Source organism: Montipora capricornis, chromosome 3 (assembly GCF_036669925.1).
Source record: "Montipora capricornis isolate CH-2021 chromosome 3, ASM3666992v2, whole genome shotgun sequence".
NCBI classification, from domain to species: Eukaryota; Metazoa; Cnidaria; class Anthozoa; order Scleractinia; family Acroporidae; genus Montipora; species Montipora capricornis.
The window spans coordinates 71,998,064-72,018,606 of record NC_090885.1 but is presented as its reverse complement, the minus strand read 5'-3'; the positions used below and the strand labels follow the sequence as shown (position 1 = coordinate 72,018,606).

The 20,543-nt window shown below is 40.5% G+C and overlaps 2 protein-coding genes across 3 annotated transcripts in view; both read left to right on the top strand.

Annotated features, from left to right (window-relative positions):
* Positions 1-20,543, top strand: part of LOC138043960 (exocyst complex component 4-like) — a 41,440-nt gene that overhangs the window by 7,322 nt on the left and 13,575 nt on the right. For both annotated transcript variants that reach the window (XM_068890495.1, XM_068890494.1), the window contains exons 7-19: positions 1,863-1,951; positions 8,115-8,191; positions 8,325-8,442; positions 10,264-10,326; positions 10,869-10,921; positions 11,316-11,420; positions 12,054-12,124; positions 12,778-12,811; positions 13,741-13,845; positions 15,703-15,783; positions 16,606-16,688; positions 17,168-17,225; positions 18,275-18,367. In XM_068890495.1, coding sequence (XP_068746596.1) covers positions 1,863-1,951; positions 8,115-8,191; positions 8,325-8,442; positions 10,264-10,326; positions 10,869-10,921; positions 11,316-11,420; positions 12,054-12,124; positions 12,778-12,811; positions 13,741-13,845; positions 15,703-15,783; positions 16,606-16,688; positions 17,168-17,225; positions 18,275-18,367 — 1,030 coding nt within the window. The remainder of the gene's footprint in view (positions 1-1,862; positions 1,952-8,114; positions 8,192-8,324; positions 8,443-10,263; positions 10,327-10,868; positions 10,922-11,315; positions 11,421-12,053; positions 12,125-12,777; positions 12,812-13,740; positions 13,846-15,702; positions 15,784-16,605; positions 16,689-17,167; positions 17,226-18,274; positions 18,368-20,543) is intronic.
* Positions 2,086-6,029, top strand: LOC138043961 (uncharacterized). The gene is made up of 2 exons (XM_068890497.1): positions 2,086-2,836; positions 5,858-6,029. Exons 1-2 carry the CDS (start codon positions 2,197-2,199, stop codon positions 5,911-5,913), a joined length of 696 nt encoding a protein of 231 aa, XP_068746598.1. The 5' UTR covers positions 2,086-2,196; the 3' UTR covers positions 5,914-6,029.

Below are 20,543 nucleotides of genomic sequence, written 5' to 3'. Positions count from 1 at the left end.
CTCCGCCGCTCTACCGACTGAGCTACAAGGTCAGACGGGAGCAGGCCGTGGGAACTGAAGATGTTAAAGTCACGGCAATGAACATGTACAAGTACAAGGAAAGGTTACGTTTATACAAACGTCTTGGGTTCAATTCCCACCCTGGTCAGAGTTTTTCTCTGTCCTTGTGTGGGCCCATTTCCATCAGTAGGGCTAACGCTCACATGGTTCATATGGGATAGAAATCTAGCACTTCACATTACCCTCTATTCAGTTAACTCTGTTTTACAGTTGATTGCTAAGTGACCTGGCCAGGGAATGGAAGTGAGGCTGGAGGTGACCTTGCTTGGGTGAAAGATTTCACTGTTTACTATGTAAATCATAAATAACAATTATTACTGTTTTAATGCAAGTGTATTATTTTGTATTTACACAATTAATTGGTTCTGAATTAACTTTGTCAGTGTTCAACATGCACGCGTTAGGAGTAGGACAGAACTGACTTGACCTCAATCAATCTTCTTCTCTAAAGTGCATGCCAATACACACTCTTTCCCTTGAGGTTTTGATCTGGAAACTCTGGTTTTCCCTCTCTGTAAAAGGCAACAATTTAATATTGATTTGCCTTGATTTGATTCATGGTCTGTGATTGTCTTTATTTAACAAGTTTGAGACTTAATATAATACTAAATTAAAGTGATTATTAACCCATTGACTCCTGGGAATGGCAGTTCAAAAACCCTGATAACAACCTCTACTTCCTCTACTTCCAATAACTACAGGTGTATGCCTCCTTTAACCCATTGACTCCTTGAAGTGAGACATAATAGATTTTACTTGTCAATTAGGGAGTGGTTCAGGCAGGAGTCAATGGGTTAAGGTTTGGACTAACGCAAAGTCATCTCCAGGATTGCTTTCTTTCAAAGGTTTGATAACTGAGTACATTACAAAACTGTATGATGGTTCATTGTAATTAGCTGGAAAGAGATGCCTTAAGGAACCCTTCTAGAAGGGTGATGAGGATTGCTGAATTGCAAAATGGTATGGTGTAACAAGATCAGGCTGAAAGTATATGTGAGGCTCCTTTGTCAGCTGTCAGAAGGTCCTTGTTTATCCCAAAGGATACAATTTAGCAAAGCAGCCAAATGTAATTATTGGTTTGGAGTTGACTTTGATGAGCCTGGGTGGAAAGCTAGTGTACCCAGGGAAAATTCCTTTACTCAGCTCATAGTGGTTGCAGAGGTGGGATGCATGGATGATCATGATCACAAGGCTAGCCCAAATCCTTAAGGCATACAGCAGGGGTATTCCCAATTTATAAATGAGTATCTGCTTTTTACAACTGCTGTTTGAGGAGAATGATTGGAGTGACATGGAGAGATCATTACATGTTGAATGATGAATTGTACAGTGCAACTGGTCAATCCCCACCCATAGAGCGGCTGACATGGTTCAGTGACATAATCCAGATGGATCCAAAGAGAATGCCAAGGGGAATGTTATAATTTTGGGAACCTCCAGGAAGGAGGCAGCTTGGTAGACAACAGATGTGAGGGAAGGATGTGTTCTTCCGAGATTTAAAGAAATATTAGTCACCTATAGAGAGGCAGTTGGGCTTGCTGATTGATAGAGATGGCTCGTCCATCCTAGTGAAAGCACTGTGTGGTTACTCCATGACAGCATAGGTGATGATGATGATTCCCAGATGGGCATCCATATCCTTAATTCATACCCTCAATCCTACAGGACTTGACTTCACCCAGCTACAGGCTGTCATGCATCATGCCACCAAATTTAAAGAGAAAAGTACATGTACTTGTATATGTAAATGTGTTCATGGCCTAACAGAGATTGTATATAATTGCTTTTTAAACTAATTCCAGTGACCAAGTGAAAAATGTTCCTGAACAAATTGAAAAGTACAAGAAAAAGAAGTATTACCTTCATGCCACAGAACTTCTTGTCTCCACAGGTAAGTAGTTATAGGATACATTGGCATGGAAGTGATGTATCTACTTGACCTGTATGATATTTTAGAATAAAATAGATGTTAATGCTGGTAAGCAAATACCGGGGAGATCCTGGAAAGGAGTGACTTCCCATCACGTGACTACCTTATTTGGCTCTCTCATTCTTCCCGCCATATGAGCCCACTCGGCTCGAAATTTTCCAAAGTTCAACTCGTTCAGTTTTTCTCTCAGCATTTTATTCCCTGCTATGGAATTTGCTGGCCTCACAAACGAGGTTCTACGCCTCCTGCTATCACAAAACAATTTACCTATAACTGGAACCCGGGAACAATTGATTGAACGCCTTCACACTGTAGATACATCTGCACCATCTTGTAGCTCGCGGACCAGAAGCGCGGTTTCCCATCCTTCCGAACCAGCAGAGAAACGTTCACGCCCCACCGTGAACCCGTCTACTTCAAGCGCTGCTGCTGAGGATTTTCTCCCCTGCGTAGATTCACCAGAAACTGTCACCATTCCCGACGACACTTTGCCCGAAACAAGCAGTCAGCAACGGTCTAATCCAATCCAAGATGGCGTCCGAGCAAGAAGTGCTTCAAACACGGACCCATCCCCAACTATGCTAGCCACTCTTATCTCCACCATCGTGGACGAAAAACTTAAGAATATACAGCCAACTCAGTCCCTGCCTCAACCGCAAATGCCTCCACCTCAACCCGTGACAGCTCGACAAACACCACGGCACTTGGACCTCACCGATCCCAACTTCGTCGCCAGCCTTCTCAACCAACCCAGCGCCGGCAATGACATCCCTCCCTCTGTCTCTCAAGGACAGTCTTCGCTATCAGCACATGTTCCTACCAAAGTTAAACAGGCAATTTTAAGAGGTGAGTATGTTGAGTTTGACACATTGCTGCCAGAAAACTCGTGTCCTTCGTGTCCTTCGACGGAAAACAACTCAGTGTTCCCTCTTCCTCTCGGAAAAGGAAAACCCATATTGATTCCATCGACAAATGGCTATCGGCCTTTGCTGTGTATTGTACTGTTCTTCTCACTTCCTTTCCCCAAAGGGCGGTAGAGATGTTTTCCTATCAAGAGATTATTCGATCAGCGCAAAGGAAGTTCGCGGGTTTCGCATGGCTTTCCTATGACATTGACTTCCGTCGGAAAGCAGCCACAAACCTCGCCGTTAATTGGGGAGAGCGGGACCCTCAACTTTTTCTTATGAAATTTACTGGGCAAGCGAAATCCTCTTGTTCCATCTGTGGGAGTGGGGATTACACCACTTACGGCTGCTCCCTCTCTGCCCTTAGGCCCCCCTCACGCGGAGTCTGCTTCAACTTCAACCGGGGAACCCAGTGCAGCAAAGACCCATGCCCCTTCATTCACCGCTGTAAGACCTGTAATGGAGAGCACCCCTCCTACCGCCATGAAGACTCCTCTTCAAAAACTAGAGGCCATGGCGATAAAAAATCAGCACACCGCTAGTTTCTTGCAGTCCCAAAAGGCCCAAACTCCCATTAATGTCCCTTTGTTACATGACCTCCTTCAACACCACCCCGATCAGAACTCTGTTTCCTACCTTTGTGCAGGCTTGACCAATGGCTTCAGGGTGGGCTATAAGGGGCCCCGTATCTCTCGATTCGCCTCTAACCTTCCATCTGCGAACCGTCAACCCCAAATCATAGAGGCCAACCTCCTTGATGAGGTTCAGCTCGGCCGCATTGCCGGCCCCTTCCAATTCCCCCCTTTTGAAAACTTTCAGATTCACCCCCTTGGCCTTGTCCCAAAGAAGAACAGCGAAAAATGGCGTACTATTTTTCACCTATCCTATCCTAAGGGGTCCTCCGAAAGCTTAAACGCCTGTATACCCATTGAAGACTTCACCCTCCAATACATACGTATAGATGATGCCATTTCCCTGGTTCTTGAACACGGCCCTGGCTGTTTCATGACCAAAACTGACATCCAATCTGCCTTTAGGATAATCCCTGTTCACCCTGAGGACTGGGAGCTCCTGGGAATGGCCTGGAAAGACCATTACTACTTTGACAAAGCCCTTCCCTTTGGCCTCCGGAGCGCCCCCTTCATTTTTAATCAGCTTTCTGAATCCCTGGAGTGGTTAGTTAAGCACTATCTAAAGATCCCTTCTATCATCCACATCCTGGACGATTTCTTCATCGTTCAACCACCTCCCCCCTCCCACTGCGCGACAGCCCTGTGTAGGATCCTTACCCTCTTCACAGAGTTAAACATTCCCCTTGCCCCTAACAAAACCTTCCGCCCCACCCAAGTTCTGGAGTTTATGGGAATTACCCTTGATTCTGTCCAAATGCAAGCTCGGCTTCCTGAGGATAAGTTAATACGCACCCGCACCCTACTTTACACATGGTCCTCAAAAAGGGCCTGCGTTTTGCGTGACCTCCAGTCCCTCATCGGGTCTTTACAGTTTGCTTGCAAGGTGATCTCACCCGGACGCCCCTTCATGCAACGCATAATCAACCTAACCCACAATGTCTCCAAACCTGGGCAACTCATTTACCTTAACAGAGAGTTCAGGAAAGATGTCGTCATGTGGCAACTTTTTCTTGACCACTGGAATGGGGTCAGTATGTTTCTCCCCCCCTTCACCGAACAATCCCCTGATATCCATCTTTATACCGATGCCGCAGGTTCTATTGGCTTTGGAGCCTTTTTCGATAATCAGTGGTTTCAAGGCTCATGGCTTCCAGGTCACCACCTTAACCCTGTCACAGGCATTAGCATTACCTGGCAGGAGCTTTACCCTATCTACCTTGCCTGCATGCTCTGGGGCCCCATGTGGGCCAATAGGAGGATTTGTTTTCATTGCGATAACCAAGCAACCGTCTCTATTCTTTCCACCAAGACCTCCCGAATTCCCCGCATCATGAACCTCGTCCGTTTAATCACCCTCCAAACCCTCCTCTTCAACTTTACTTTTACCGCCAAACATGTGCCTGGAGTCGACAATGGCATTGCTGACAGCCTGTCTCGATTTCAGATGTCCCGCTTTCGCCGGCTCGCACCACATGCATCGCCAGTTCCATGCCTGATCCCTCTTTTCCTGACCAAGGTTTGACCGTACAGGCCGCCACCTATATCTTCAAGTCCATCGCCACCTCAACCCGTCGGACATATTCCACTGGTGAGCGCCATTTCATTCAGTTCTGCCTCTCCCACAAGCTCATTTCCCCCCAACATCCTTTTCTACCTGCCCACGAGTCCACCCTGATCCATTTTGTTACCCATCTGTCCAACACAGTCTCTTACGGCACAATTAAAGTTTATCTGGCAGCAATCAACAACCTTCACATTGAGTTTGGCTGTCCCCTGGACCTTTCGGCAATGCCAGTCCTTCACAAAACTTTGAGGGGGATCAAACTTTCCCATGGCACCGCAAAGAAGGCTCGCTACCCGATCACCTCTTCGGTTCTCCATAGAATCCATTCTAAGTTGCAACCATTTCAGTCCTCCGATGTTGACACTTCTATGCTATGGGCTGCATTTACCCTTGCATTTTTTGGCTTTTTAAGAAGCAGCGAATTTACCTGCAATGGCAATTTCGACCCTCAGTCCCATCTCGCTAGATCTGACATCTCCTTCCACCCCAACATCCTTCACCCTATTTCATTCGACATCGTAATCAAAAAGTCCAAAACTGACCCTTTCCGGGAGACAGCCAAACTCACTATCGCAAGGTCATACTCAGACGTATGTGCGGTCACTGCTCTGCAAGACTATATGCTCCAAACTGCAACTCGAGACCCTGGCCAGCCACTCTTCAGATTCTCCTGTGGACTCAATCTCACCCGGACTTCACTCACCAACAACTTAAGGACTCTCCTAAACCTCTGCAACATTGACAGTTCCTGTTATGCCTCTCACAGTTTTAGAATTGGTGCCGCTACGACCGCTGGAGCCGCTGGCATTCCTGACTGGCTAATCAAAACTCTGGGTCGCTGGAAATCTAATGCATACCAAGTTTACATCAGGACCCCCAAGGAAACACTATGTAAAGTCCCCCAGTCACTGGCCTCCTGCTCCTCCTGTTAACAAATCCCCCAGGACTCTTTGAGAACACTAGAGTGTCTCATTGACATTTGCATCTAGTAATGTACTATGGTAGTTGCTTGGATAACTTTATCCTAATTTTCGTGTAGTTTTTAAACCTATAGTGTTTCCACCTATGGCCCCAGCAATTTTCTTTGCACCCATCCCAATCTCTGTCACGTAGATCTGCGCTATCCCCCCCCCAACCCATTTCTCTCAGGCGTTTCGACGTACCCGCCTTCCATTCCCCTGTTCACCACATGCCATAGGTGGGATCACTATCCTTAGCTTAATGCCATAGTACCCTTAAAACAGACCCAAAACAAAAAAAAAAAAAAAGCCCATTTAGCCTCTGTGGGCTTTCGGCTAGACTACCCTACTAGAGTGTTTTTGTGCGAGGGACTTTATCCCCTCTAGTCTCTATGGAACGCCCATTGGTTTGGGTCCTTTCCGCTCATCTCATGGTTTTGTATAGTTCCAAACGTATAGCGTTTTCACCCGTGGTCACCAAAAACAAAACCAACGAAACAAAACAAAAAAAAAAAAAAAAACTCAAAACATTAATAACAGGAACAAGGCCCATTCAACACTTTAGGGCCCTCTGTGACATTCTCGCTTGGGGCTGTCTCCCCCTTTCAAGTTCATGTCGTTTTATGGTTATTTTGACAACAATGTTTTTTGCACGAGGGTCCTATCCCCTCCAGTTGAAGGTTTTGTGCGAGGGTCCTATCCCCTCCAGTCGTTGTACGATGGCCACCGGTTTCTTACAAACAAGGCCCATTCGACCGCTTTCTCTGACATTGTCTTTGGGCCTTCTGCCCTTTTCATGTTCATGTCATACTACGATTAATAAGTATTTTGACAGAAATATTTTACATGAGGGTCCTATCCCCTCCAGCCAAATGTTTTGTGCTAGGGTCCTACCCCCTCCAGTCTCTGTGCGATGCCCATTGGCTCGCGTTCTTTATGCTCATGTTGTGACCCCTATCTCCACTCGTGGGTTCTCTCCTTTCACCCTTTGGGCAGGCAACGTTCGCTTTTCGCTATTGCAACTCGTAGAGATCGGGTCATTCTTTCTCCCTGTCAAGTGGGAGCCAAACCACTAAATGGGCTTCGCACAGGGCACTCCTCGTCTATCTCGGCGTTTTGGGCGGGGAATTGCTGCCTGCGGCACCCCTTCAGCCCTGTGCTGAAGCCCCGTCAGGGAGGGGGCATATTGTTACTCTGCTGGACTGGGTTAACCAGGACATTATGCCAGCAACTATGCCCGCCTTGCAATACAGGCATGAGGCACCCCCTCGGCTAGTTGCCGAGGCCCCTCATCCGGTGGTCCATACCGGCGGTGGGTATTATCCGCGCCTTGCCAGTACATTCCCTGTCCCTCGTTTACGCCCAAGTCGTGTGTATTGTCTTTTATTGCGCACCTAAGCATTAAATGATATTTTAGAATAAAATAGATGTTAATGCTGGTAAGCAAATACCGGGGAGATCCTGGAAAGGAGTGACTTCCCATCACGTGACTACCTTATTTGGCTCTCTCATTCTTCCCGCCATATGAGCCCACTCGGCTCGAAATTTTCCAAAGTTCAACTCGTTCAGTTTTTCTCTCAGCATTTTATCCCTCCCTCCCTCCCCGTTTTTTTTTGCTTTCTGGTCCCTGTGTATCTTGCTCACGAGCATACTGTAACCTAGTTAATAGTTCTCTTTAATAAACTATGGGCGGGGAATTGCTGCCTGCGGCACCCCTTCAGCCCTGTGCTGAAGCCCCGTCAGGGAGGGGGCATATTGTTACTCTGCTGGACTGGGTTAACCAGGACATTATGCCAGCAACTATGCCCGCCTTGCAATACAGGCATGAGGCACCCCCTCGGCTAGTTGCCGAGGCCCCTCATCCGGTGGTCCATACCGGCGGTGGGTATTATCCGCGCCTTGCCAGTACATTCCCTGCCCCTCGTTTACGCCCAAGTCGTGTGTATTGTCTTTTATTGCGCACCTAAGCATTAACTTTAATTTACAATGTCACTTTCATAATCAAATAACGTTGTTACAGTAACTATCATTTGTTGAAAGTATTTAATTTGGGTTGTTCAACAGTGTCAATATTAGAAGGAAGTTTATCTGGAGTTGAAGCACTGCGACATCTTAGACTTGATTTACAAACTCGAAAGAAGGTAGATATACAAGTTCAGGGATATAGAGGGATGCAAAATATATGATTGTAGTGGAGATCTAACTTGTGGACTCATACCCCAAAAATTGCCCTTTTTAAGATTTGCTTTTACTGAATTCTATGCCATTGCTTAGGTAGAACATGAAATCCTGATAAAAAATCTGAACACTCATGTTTACCTCAAGTCTGAGAAGAGCAGGCAGAAGAGAACTAAACTTGCACAGTATATGTCAGATGATTCTTCATCAAGAGGTAGGGTTATGTATCCTACTGTAAATATTATGGAACTTTTGTAATATAATTTTGCTACTACAATATTATTGATCTCTTTGGCTTTTACGTTTTGTTTTCCCATTTCATACCATGTGATCTTACTCAAGAGAACAATAGTTATTCATTCTTTCAAATGTCGTCTTATGCACGCACTTCTGTATGAATTACTTATGGAAAAACAAAAGGACAATTCCCTTGTGAACATCACATGGTCTTAAATGGGAAAACAAAACTTGCAAGCTAAAGAGGTCAATTATTTATTTTCAAAAGGGAAATACTGATAATCATATGCTAAGCTGACTGCCCCCGCCTTATCCTTTATTTGAAATCTCAACATAATTATTTACTGTCTGGTATTTAATGGTAAACTATACAAGGAACAATGGTTGCATAACTAATTCCCTTTTATAATATACAAAGAGCAAACAATAATTATTACAGTAGTTTAGTTTAAAAATGGCAGATGCCACTTCCCCTCTTAAGAGTGGCGCGTCAAGATTTTACTTTGTCTAACACCAGACAATTAACTTTTACTTACAATAGAGAATCTACAGTGAAATGATACATGAAATGGATCTTATATGAACTGCCAATATGAAATCAAGTGAAGCTATGATCCTCGCAGTTGTGAATGCAATTTTTGCGTAGAGAGGCCTGAAAAATTCAGGACTTCAACAAGATCCACAAATGACCAGCTCCCAACGTCAGTGGCTTCATACATGTAGCTCAGTTGGTTAGAGCGTTGCACCAGTATCGCGAGGTAACGGGTTCAAATCCCGTTGAAGTCCTGAATTTTTCAGGCTTCTCTACGCAATTGGAAAAATTGCATTCACAACTGCGAGGATCATAGCGTCACTTAATAGAGAATCTCTCAGGTGCAAAAGGATTAAAAACATGTTGGTCCACTCGTAAACTTTAACCCTTTTTCCTCTTGAGAGTGACACACAGATTTTACTCTGTCCAACACCAATACCAAAATAATAATTTTATTTTACTTGTCAATGGGATGGTTCAGAGGTGAGAGGGTTAACTGTGTTATGATGAATGAATGAAATAAATGTATATGTATTTGAGGTTATTGTTATAGATGAAAGGGAGAAGTGATCTCCGCACTTATCAATAAAATTTAAGCAATTAATAATTATTGTTTCTTATACATGTAGATACCTGAAAAATTCAGGTGGCTTCAACCAAATGACTGGCTTCATATGTAGCTAAGTCGGTAGGGCATTGCACCAGCATCACAGAGGTCATGGGTTTAAATCCCTTTGAAGATACCTGAATGTTTCAGGCATCTATAAGTAATATCTACATTATATATCACAGTTTCAAACTCAAGGCAAAGCCGAGAGTTTGTAAATGTGATACAGATCTGACGTGAATATTATATTTGATTTATTAAACATCAGCATTTAATAAAGTTAGTGTTGTACAAGGTATTTTGGTGATTCAAGCCATTTTAACGGGGAAAATCAAAAGAAATGTTTAATATGTAAATGAAGATTAATCTGTGTCACCAAATCAGATATACAGGTATTGATCAATAAAACATTTCTTTGTTTTCCCATCATGAATTGCTTCAATTGTCCTGATAAGTGCAAGGATCACTTCTCCCTTTGTGTTTTTTTATTTGAAATATAAATTTATTTCATTGCTCATTGTTGTAAAGTGCATTAATTTTGAGCACACCCACAGAAAAAATGTGCTATACACACAACACACAGTAAAAGATAATATCCCCATTACATATTGAGACAATTAATTAAAAGTGCTGTTGTCTTTAATTTCTATGCTTTGCAGAATTGTCTTCCTCTGTAGGATCAGGTGGAATTTTCAAAAAGTCTCACACACGCAGTGCATCGAGTAAGTAATAATAACTTCTAAATTACTACCTATTTCTCGCTGTATTTTATTTACAAGGAAATTGAGAATGCTGGAGGGCATTAAAATTAGAAGCCAATTTTGCTTGGAAGGGATGGGTGGGTTCTCACAAGCTTGAACTTAATTCCTTTTCTCAGTGCTCATGCATTCCATTCTTTTGGACTTGTTTTTGTTTGACATTGCACCAAGGTACATGTAGCACTTGGCACTTTGGGAAAAAAATTATGCATGCCAGTGTTGGGATCCCTCAAATAATCAGCCAACCCAAACAACACAGGATATAGAGCACATCAAGCTTCAGAATGGTTCTTCTCTGTAGGAGGTTACATCATAGAATGCAATCTAGAATTAGCCACTTTATCTTTTCATGGTCAAGTAATTCAACCTAAAGTTATCAACTTTACTGATAAAGCCAAATTTTCTTTTTTTTTCTCTCCCACACATGCAGTGCCACAATTTCCTTAGAAACTAGCCCCTTAATGCATTATAGAATGTCACATTCTTGTTTTGTATTGTTGCTTTAGGGTCACTGATGTTGGAACAAACGTCATCAGTGGATACTAGCTTTTCCACTGAGGTAAAGTATTAAATTTATTTAATTTTAAATGCACCAACTTAATTAATGGGGAGAAATTCTTCCAGGATTTCATTAATTAGGCCCTCCCTCTCATCCCCATTGGTCATGTGACCTTCCTGTTCCCATCTTCCCTCAGTCTTCACTTCGTTCGTCTGGTCAGGTCCCTGCCATTTTCCCCCCGCACCAGGGGGTCTTTGTTTCCCTCCTGCAGCCCTCCGCTGCACCCGCCCAAATAAAGAGTTCCAAACAAGCATTCGTCTGCGTGGCCACTGTCTTAAAACCTTTGTGGACAGGACGGGGGAAAATTACTTTATGTGAAGCTCCCTGCTTGGCATTTATTTTATATGTACATGTAATGCTATTTTATACATTCTTTTTTATTGCTCTTTATTAGATTACAGAAGATCTGAATGTTGACCCTGAGGCAGACAGTGATCACTTCATGATTCTGATCATAGAGTCACTCTCTCTTCTTGGAAAAATTCCTGAAGCTCTTGAGGTACATGTACACTGCCCCTCCAATGTTAAACCCTGGAAAATGGGCCAGCACCACAACTTGTGGAATGCAAAGGAATTTCGTATAGGGACAAAGAAAAAAATGGAGTAAGACGAATACTTGCTTAAATGTGGAGAACAAAATCTGAAAATTGAATATAATTTCGAGGTGTTAATTTCTATCCCCACTTAAAGGCTTATTAATTTTGGTAATCTCCACACCACCTTTTTCCTTTGAGGGTGAAGTTAGGGTTACTTTTACTTATTATAAACATTCATATATTACATTACTTTTCATATAGAAAGAATAGAATGGTATTTAAAAAAATTCAATAGTTTGGCAAAGAAGCCAGGAGTTGTAGTTGAGAGTGTATTGTGCAGCTTATTGAGTGCCCGAGGAATGATACTTTGTCAGGACGTTTTTCATTATTTGCAAAGAGTAAAAACAAATAAACTTGTAAGAGTAAAAACTGTGGTCAAATTGGCAATGACTGTAACCTTGCAAAACATTATAGAGGATCAAACTGTTTTCTTTCATTCCTTGAGTGTATCTTGGGACATAGACAAAAACAAATTTGTTTTGAGAAACATACATGGAGACCTGTGGTTTCAAACATAACTTTTTTCTTCTACTTAGGCTGTCAAGAAAAGAATGAAGATAGAGATGTCATTGATTATCCATAGAGCTACCACTCTTGTGGCCAAAAAGTAATTTCAATAAACAAAATCTACATAAAATAATTTACTTTTAATACTGTAACATTTAATAAGACGTAAGCTGAAGTTTTCTTGCCTCATCAAACACTGAACATTATTGTTCAGGTGTGTCTTAGGGACATATCTGCCATCAGAGTAAGTGAATAGAAGTTTCCAAAAGTGGCTTTTGGGTCCCTATCTATTGTTTTTTAGTATACCGGTAAATGGAAATTGGGACGCACTGGTCATTTACAATCTATGCTGCATTTTGTGTACAACGTTGATCAAGCCTTATGAATTTGGCGGCATAGGTGTTTTCTGCTAATCTTTCTTTACAGTGCGACACAACGCCTTACTGTGGCCACCTAACAAAGTCTTTGACAAATTACCTGCCAATCGTTACATGTATGTGTGAAAATTATTGACAATCACTCCTCCTAGCAACAATCACACGGTTGTAAGTTGAAATGACTTGAACACCGTTGCATGAGTTCTTGAGTTGACATATTTACACTTAGATGTCAAATGTGAAAGTTTGTTGGGTGGCCACGGTAAGGCGTGTTAAACTGTAAAAGTAATATAGCTGTAATGGATATTAGAAACATGGTTTCAAGAAGTGAATAATTACATGTCTGATACCTTTTTGCCTTTTCTTGTTCATGTAGGGCTGGACAACCTGCAGAAATACTCCTTCAGCAGGTAACAGATGTTAATTCATGTCAGGTCTTATTGGTTTCAAATATGATTACTGGATGTCTTAACTTTGCATGTTGAACCACGACACATCTATCAATTTGGCATTACGCAGTCTATACATTTAAATTGTAAACAAGTGACCAAGAAAATTCATACAGTGCAAGCTACATGTACTGTTAGTAAGGAAATGGAAACCTTGAAAGACCCAAAGACCTTTGACATCCCTTACCACTTTCAAATTGCAATTTTTCAATTTATATATAATTTGCTCATTAAAATGATGTGATAAATGTTTAAATTGATCATCAGCTAAAAAGTGCTAAGTGGTTTTACCAGAGCTTTGAATAGATCCGTAGACTTGAAATATAACAAAAACATTTATTTGCTTCTCTGAGGTTCATGCTTCTTACAAAGAAGCATGAAACTCAGAAGTCCTGTATGTATAAGTTTCATTAATCATGAAACTAAGAAGCATGAAACTCAGAGTAGCAAATACTGTAAATGTGTTTGACATAGTTCAAGTGTATGTGTCTATATTGTTCATTATAATCACGTATATTATTGTTGTAATTGTTTGATGGAATACTTGAAGGGCTCAATGGAAAACCTGCTGTTTAATTTTCTCCCTTTTTTGTTTTATAGAATATTTTGGAGCTAAATCATAAGCAATAAATAAAATAGAGTTTACCTACATGTACAACTGAACAGTTAGAAGACGTCCACCAGAAGTGGGAGAACAACTGACATTCTGAAAAATATAATATTTTTCGTTCATCTGTATTCATATCTGTAGCATTTTTTGTGTAGGACACCTGATGACTGTTCAAGGGAAGATAAGAACTGTGGACAATTATTTTTAAGATTTGGGTGCAATTTTGCAAATATTTTTGTAAGACCCAAAGGTGACCTATGAGCTTTTCCCATCCAATTAGAACCAGACTCACCACCTGATGGAGCTCTTGGATGTGGTTTTTGACTTGTTTAGAGGCGTGGCCCATGCACATGAAACAGTCCTTTCAGCAATTCATAGGGTTATTGTAAGTAGCAGATCTCTGTGAAATGCTCATTTTCTGCAAATAGTAATTCAATTAAAGGTGCGAAGTTTTGTTGAATCTACTGAATAGCTTATAATTATTGAATAATATCAGTGAAAATAACTTGTTTTTTGTAGACTTGATGTTTGAGATTCGTTTCTGAAGTGAGTTAGTACCTGGTCATGTACTTTTCCAAATAAAGCCTATTCTCCTCCCCAGAGCCCTCTGTTTCTTTTGGTCATGTGGTTGGTGAAACAAAAGGCTCTGGTCGCACCTTATTCAAATTTTTTCTTTGGCTGATTAAAATTGTATGCGCAGAACAAATAATTAATAAAATTACAAGTACTACGCATTACATTTTACTTTCGGCCCATATGGCAGGAACAAATGAGATGCAGCAAGCCCTTGTTGGCGCACTTTTCAAAAGATTAAAATAAAAACTTCTGAAATAATTATGGTGACTACGCCAAAAAATGTGTACAAGTTTCCACGAAATCAATAGAGAACTTAAGCAATGACGATGGCGACGACAACGAGAATGTCATCTCAAAATATAAATTTGCATCATTGTAATTACTTCTTTACTATTTCAACCTTTTAATAGGACAAGGGTTTGGTAGTTCCTGAAGAATTACACTGGTTGGAACGGTGCTTAATTTAGGGGAGAAAATGAAAATTTATCCTCAAATGGTGATGTCCTTGATAAAACCTCAAAATTTGGCTATTTTACATTTTTGTTTTTGAGATGAAGAAATGGACATGCATGTGCAGCGCATGCAAAGCTGTTTTTTTTTTGTCCACAAAATATGCAAATGTTTAATGTTCTCATTGCCGTCGCAGTTGTTGTTGCTTAAGTTCCCTATTGCATCACCTACAATGAGATCATTCTCGATCGTAACTTTCCTGGCTGTTTTTTTGTTTGGTAATCAAAACCTTTTAAATGCTTCTTTGAAATGATTCACTGAGGAAGCATCCATTATACCAATATCTTCTGTCCCCTCACTCATGGTTATTGAAACTTGAAAGAAGTGTGCATGCCCTGCCAGATGTCTGAGATTTGTAGACATCTGGTATTGGCTGTGACCAGAGCCTTTTGTTTGGCCAACCACATGACCAAAAGAAATGGAGGGCTATGGGGACGACAATGACTAAAGCCTTTGCCCCCATCCAAAAAGAACTTGCCTGATGCTCTTTGTTTCTAAACAAATAAATCCAGCCTTTCCTTCTCTTTTTTGTCTGACTCAAACACTAAAATTCCCTGTACTAGTGGTGTTTAAAGATAATAATACAGTTTGTGGAAGAATTCCATATCTCAATGGCTGGTAACTTTATGTTACCTTATCAGCTTACAGATTTTGTAAATAGCCAATTTTCATTTAAACGGTGTTTCTAATACCAGAAATTAGTTAGCATAACATAGTTGCTTGTAAACTTGGTGGCCTTTATTAGTTAATAGATATTTGTTAATAATCAGTCCTCATGTAATCTGTATCTTTAATTTGTTAGACAAAGTGTTGTGTAAATTTATTGTGTTTTAATAGGTGTGTTATTGTATTTGCCCCGCCTTGCTTAGCTTTTTCTAACTATTTGTGGGGTAAGCCATCCACTAAGTATCACATAAATTAGCTAAAGAAAATTGTTGTTGTGGGCTTAAAAATTAAAGACTTTAAAATTAGCAAGAAAATCCTAGCTGAAAATAATAATCTATGGGTTAGATTTAACTATGAGGAAACAATAAGGTGTGTTCAGAAACAATCTGCAGCATGGAGTTGATAAGACGAAGAAATCTGATGCATACATGTATGCATTGATGAGATGAAAGACTCTGATCATTTTTTGTCTTTATTTACTATCTTGAAGAAGTCTTCAGATTTCCCTACTGATTTGGAAGATGCAGATCTTTACACAATTGACGTTGTTTGGTCTGAGATCCAGTTTGCTGTAAGTCAGAAGTATTGCATTGAATATTGTAACATTGTTACTTGAAGCACCCACATCACCATTTTCCACTAGTCTAGTTAAATTTACTCATAAATGAACATCCAGTCTCCTTAGACTTCTCAAAAGGCCACTAAACCTAGAGCCACAAGGCCATATGCAAGGTGGAACCGAGTATTTGGCTCACTTGGTTGAACATCAGACTACCATGTGAGAGGTCAGATAAGGACTGTAAACTGTAGACCCTGTCTCATGAACCCTGGCCAGTTACTCTGCTTGATTTTAATCCACTTTCTATTTTCCTACAAAAGAAGTGGAAGTCATATCTGATGGTGTTGTGGTTTGGCCTTGTTCGGGATGGGGGAATCTCATGTTTCTCTGATTGTTTGTAAGCTGCAAAACAAGCAGGATGGCAAAAACCAACATTTGGCTTGATTTGTATTAGTTGTTAAGTTCAGTTTGCAGCGTCCCTGATTATTGCTCTAGTGCTAGAACGACTAGTATAGACACTTAAATAAAGTTCCTTTCCTTTTATAGTTAAAGTTCTCTAAGCAGCGCATCCTTGCAAGCAAAGCCTGAAAAATACCCTGAGGCTCGCATTACCTAGCAAAACAGACAATCACTACTAGTACACTGATAAACTGAAAATGAATGGTTTGGAAGGAAAATGGCTGGAAATAAGCCCTTTAACCCGTGAAGAGAAAGAGGCATTTTGAACATACAACAAAAAGGCTTACTTTTCCAGGCACCAGACACTTCTTACAGTCATTTGCTCCTTATTGTGTATTACATTGCATCACCTAATGGAATGGATTTTCTTTTCAGATTCAAGTCCTGCTAGGTGATTACTTGGATGTCCAAAACACTGCAACTCAGCAAGGACCAGTGACCTTTAATGATTCATCAAGGTAAACTATTTTTTTCCTTCTAATTATTATACTGTACTAATGTTGGCTCATGAAACATACATGTACAAACTGCCTTTTGCATGAGGATTGGAACTAGAGAGAGCATAGAACAACCTTCAGAGCAGGATAAAGAGAGGATTCAACCAATTCATTGACAGATCATGAGATGTTGCATCATAGCCTATCTGGGAGAGCACAACGCATGTGGTACTTTAGTCACGAGCTCAAATCCCATTTTTGAGACTTCTCTAATGAATAAGTTATAGTAGGTATAATAATTGCCTATGTGAAAACAAGGGTTATTCTTTCCTTTTTCTTCAGTAATGCACACTACATTTTCATCTATTTCATTCTAGATTAATATACATGTAATAGTGCTTAACTATTTTTTTCAAATCCTTGATTAAACAATGTATTTAATGAAACACTTTGTTGACTTTAAAAGTGCCCAGACTTACACTTATGTGTTTGCCTTTTAGTGATGTAGCAGCATTCTTTTCCCTCCGGAGGAGAGGTCCTATAAAATCTGATGAAAGGGTAAGATTCCTGTTTGTTAAAAAGGATGCTTTTGTAGCACTCAGAGGGACAGGCAAGAGGAAGGCTAAAGCTTCTGCCCCTCTCAAGAGCAATTTATTACTTATATCCATGTATGACCTTTACTTTGTGTCTTGATCTTGGGCAGAGCAGGAGTGGAGGGGCCTTACCTTAGTAACTATCGAAATGGTGTAGTTGCTTCTTTCTTTCCCAAAGAAATCCCTAAATTGACGTGTAAAATTACCTGACATTAGCTGAAGTAAGGTCTATAATTGGTACTCTTTAAATTTAAAGGATCAACCCTGGCCACCATGCAGTCTGATACAATAATTATGTAATTTTGTTAAATTCACATGCTAAAATACAGAAATACAGCTAGTGTATTTTACAATCCCTTAAAATGTTCCTCTTTCAAAGATCAGGTGTTTAATGCCTAGTTGCTCAACGAAAAAAATTGTTTAAACATAGCTAACCTACCCTCCATCTGTCTAGCCTTGTCTCAAAGTGCTTTTTGGAAAATTTTGCAAACTTTTCCACGAGATAGTAATTTAAGCCATTTCTGATTTTAAATTTAACTTCTTATTCAAAGCAGGTATAAATGGACTCTTTTATTTGAAATTGATTTTCATTTTATTTCTAAAGGATAGCTAAAAAATGGATCAGGTTTTGCTCTAGAACTCACTTTAAATAAGAGCATATAAAAATGAACTTGGATGAAATAAATGTGTATCCTTTGAATTGCAAGTTACTGACAAAGGAGAGAAGTGATCCTCGCTCTTATCCTGAAAATTGTCTCTTATAGACACCTGGAAAAATTCAGGTGGCTTCAACAGGATTTGAATCCATGACCTTTGCAATGCTGGTGCAATTCTGTACCAACTGATGGGCTTCATAGCTCAGTTGGTAGAGCATTGCAGAGGTCTGAATTCTCAGGTATCTATAAAAGACGTCCTGATAAGTACAAGGATCGCTTCTCCGTTTGTGTTATGTTGATTTGAAAATATTTAATATTTAATTGCTAAAAGTGAACACATTGACACATTTTCTTTCAGACAGCATTATATCGCTTTGAAGGTTCTTCATCAGCAATCAGTATGAACACATATATTAGAGAAAGACGTCAGGAGTGCATTGCTGGAACAGCAGTATGTAGTCTTATGTTCTTGCAACTTTAATATACCAAATTCAATGTTGCAGTGGTGACAGTATGTTGAAGCATGAAATTCATCTACAGCACCGTGCAAAAGTAAGTTGACAGTCTCTTTCAAGTTTCGATTCTCGACTCGATCCTTGATCCTCGATTCTTGCAAGGATCGAGGATCGAGGATCGAGGAACGACAATCAAGAATCGAGTCGAGAATCGAGTCGCAGGAATCGCTTGACTGATTCCTCGATAGATTAAGAGCACAAACACAACTGGGAATATGAATGAAAGAAAAGCCTGCCAAAATTTTCTCGGAGAATTTTATTCGGGAATAACCCAAAAACCTGAGCGAGTTTAGTCTTCTTTCGAATCCCGTTGCTGAAATGGAGAAAAGATCACAACGAACGACACTATTCGGATTGCGGAGGAGACACATGTACATGTAATTATTCTTCGGCCGTATGATCGAAGCATACTCAACAATCAGACGGATTGTTAACAAACAGTCTTCGACACCATCTGACCGGAGCGGTATTTGAAGTTTACTTTGTAGGCTTCTAATCGAGAGCGCGATCTACCCGACAATTTAGCTATATTGAGTGCCTTTGTTGCGAAATTTTATTCTTATCTATAGAGTAGAATAATTGCAAATTTTGCATTTGTCAAAGTACCGCATGTATGTTAATTTCAGATTAACGAACAAAGTTTCGTTGAACCTAACTATTCTGTAATGACTCGCTCGAGTTGTCCGAAATTTTAACAAATTATTGAAATGAAAGTTCGATCAAATGAGCGCGGCCTTGTTTGTGTATTCCCTTACAAGAATAAACAGTTCTTTAGTTACCAAATTGTCCTAGATTACTTTAGGATTTTCAAATTTCTGATTACTATCAAACAACCAAAACGGTGAACTTTTGTTTGTTGCAGGAGAAACATCTGCGATTTCATACTGTATCTGGCTTAAAAACCTTATAAAATTATTTTGTATTAATGCAAACACACAGCTTAACCTTACCGTATTTAGTAAAAAATATCATTATTTATTACATGTATTTGTGAGTTGGTCATGACTTTTATAGACTTAGGTAAACTTCTCAGAATGTTTGCATTGAGAGGCTGTTTTTGAGAAAAAGGTTGGAAATATGTGTAAATTTTACACAAATGTCACTTTTAAGGAATATTTAGTGTAGCTGAATAGGCAGTTGAAGCTAGCTACTTTGTACAACCATGGAACTGGTGCAATTTGATTTGATGGCATTACCTCTGTTAATTGATGCTTTTTATCATACATGTACATGTTCCAGTGATGTAAGCCCTATCCAGGCCCATAGCTGGTGTATTTCAAGGGGGATTCGTATCCATTTGTCTGACGAAAAACGTTTAGCTTAGGGTGGGGGTAGGGAAGAAAAAGCGCTTTTTAAAATCAAACGTCAGTCTGGATCGCTCTAGTATTGTAAGTCCCTTAATTCCCTACTAAAAAAAAGGGTAGTGCATTATTGGTATAACACTAACAGTCCGTATCACAACAAGGGACCACAGTAACATTAAGTGTCACAGCAAATTTGATAGCTCTACCATTCGCGGATGCATGGTGGCAAATAGCTCCACCACTTCTTCAAGGTCTATTTGCATGTCGTAATAGATATGCATAAGTGCAAGTGACGCTAATCTGTTCTCGCCATTGTGCATCGTATATAGGTGTTTAACCTTCCTGGGCTTTCTAGTTTGTTATATAGTTAGACAGCAGTCACAAAGCGTCCTATGCGGCAGCGTTTTGACCATGATGGCTCCCAAAACCAAAAACATAACAGTCAAAACAGCAAATACTTTATTTTGAATAGGCTAGCACAAGCTCAATCCTGACAATCCAAGAGTCGGTGCTTGGTTATGTCGGCAACAGCAAAAAAAAAAAAAAATCTTGGGCCTCAAGGGGGGTCGAACCCCTCACAACCCCCCCCCCTTCCCCTCCTATGGGCCTGCTATCCATAGCAAGAAGGCAACATTTTGGTTAAAGACACGAAAACCAGAGTACGTACAATGTATCAGAGCAGAGAATCTGGGAAACCAAAAACCTCACCCAACATAGCACTAAGTTTGGGACATATTAGTCAAAAGCCAGTACTTTTTTCACTGTGCTTACCCTTCTGAAGAATATTATGTTGGTAATTGATTTCCTT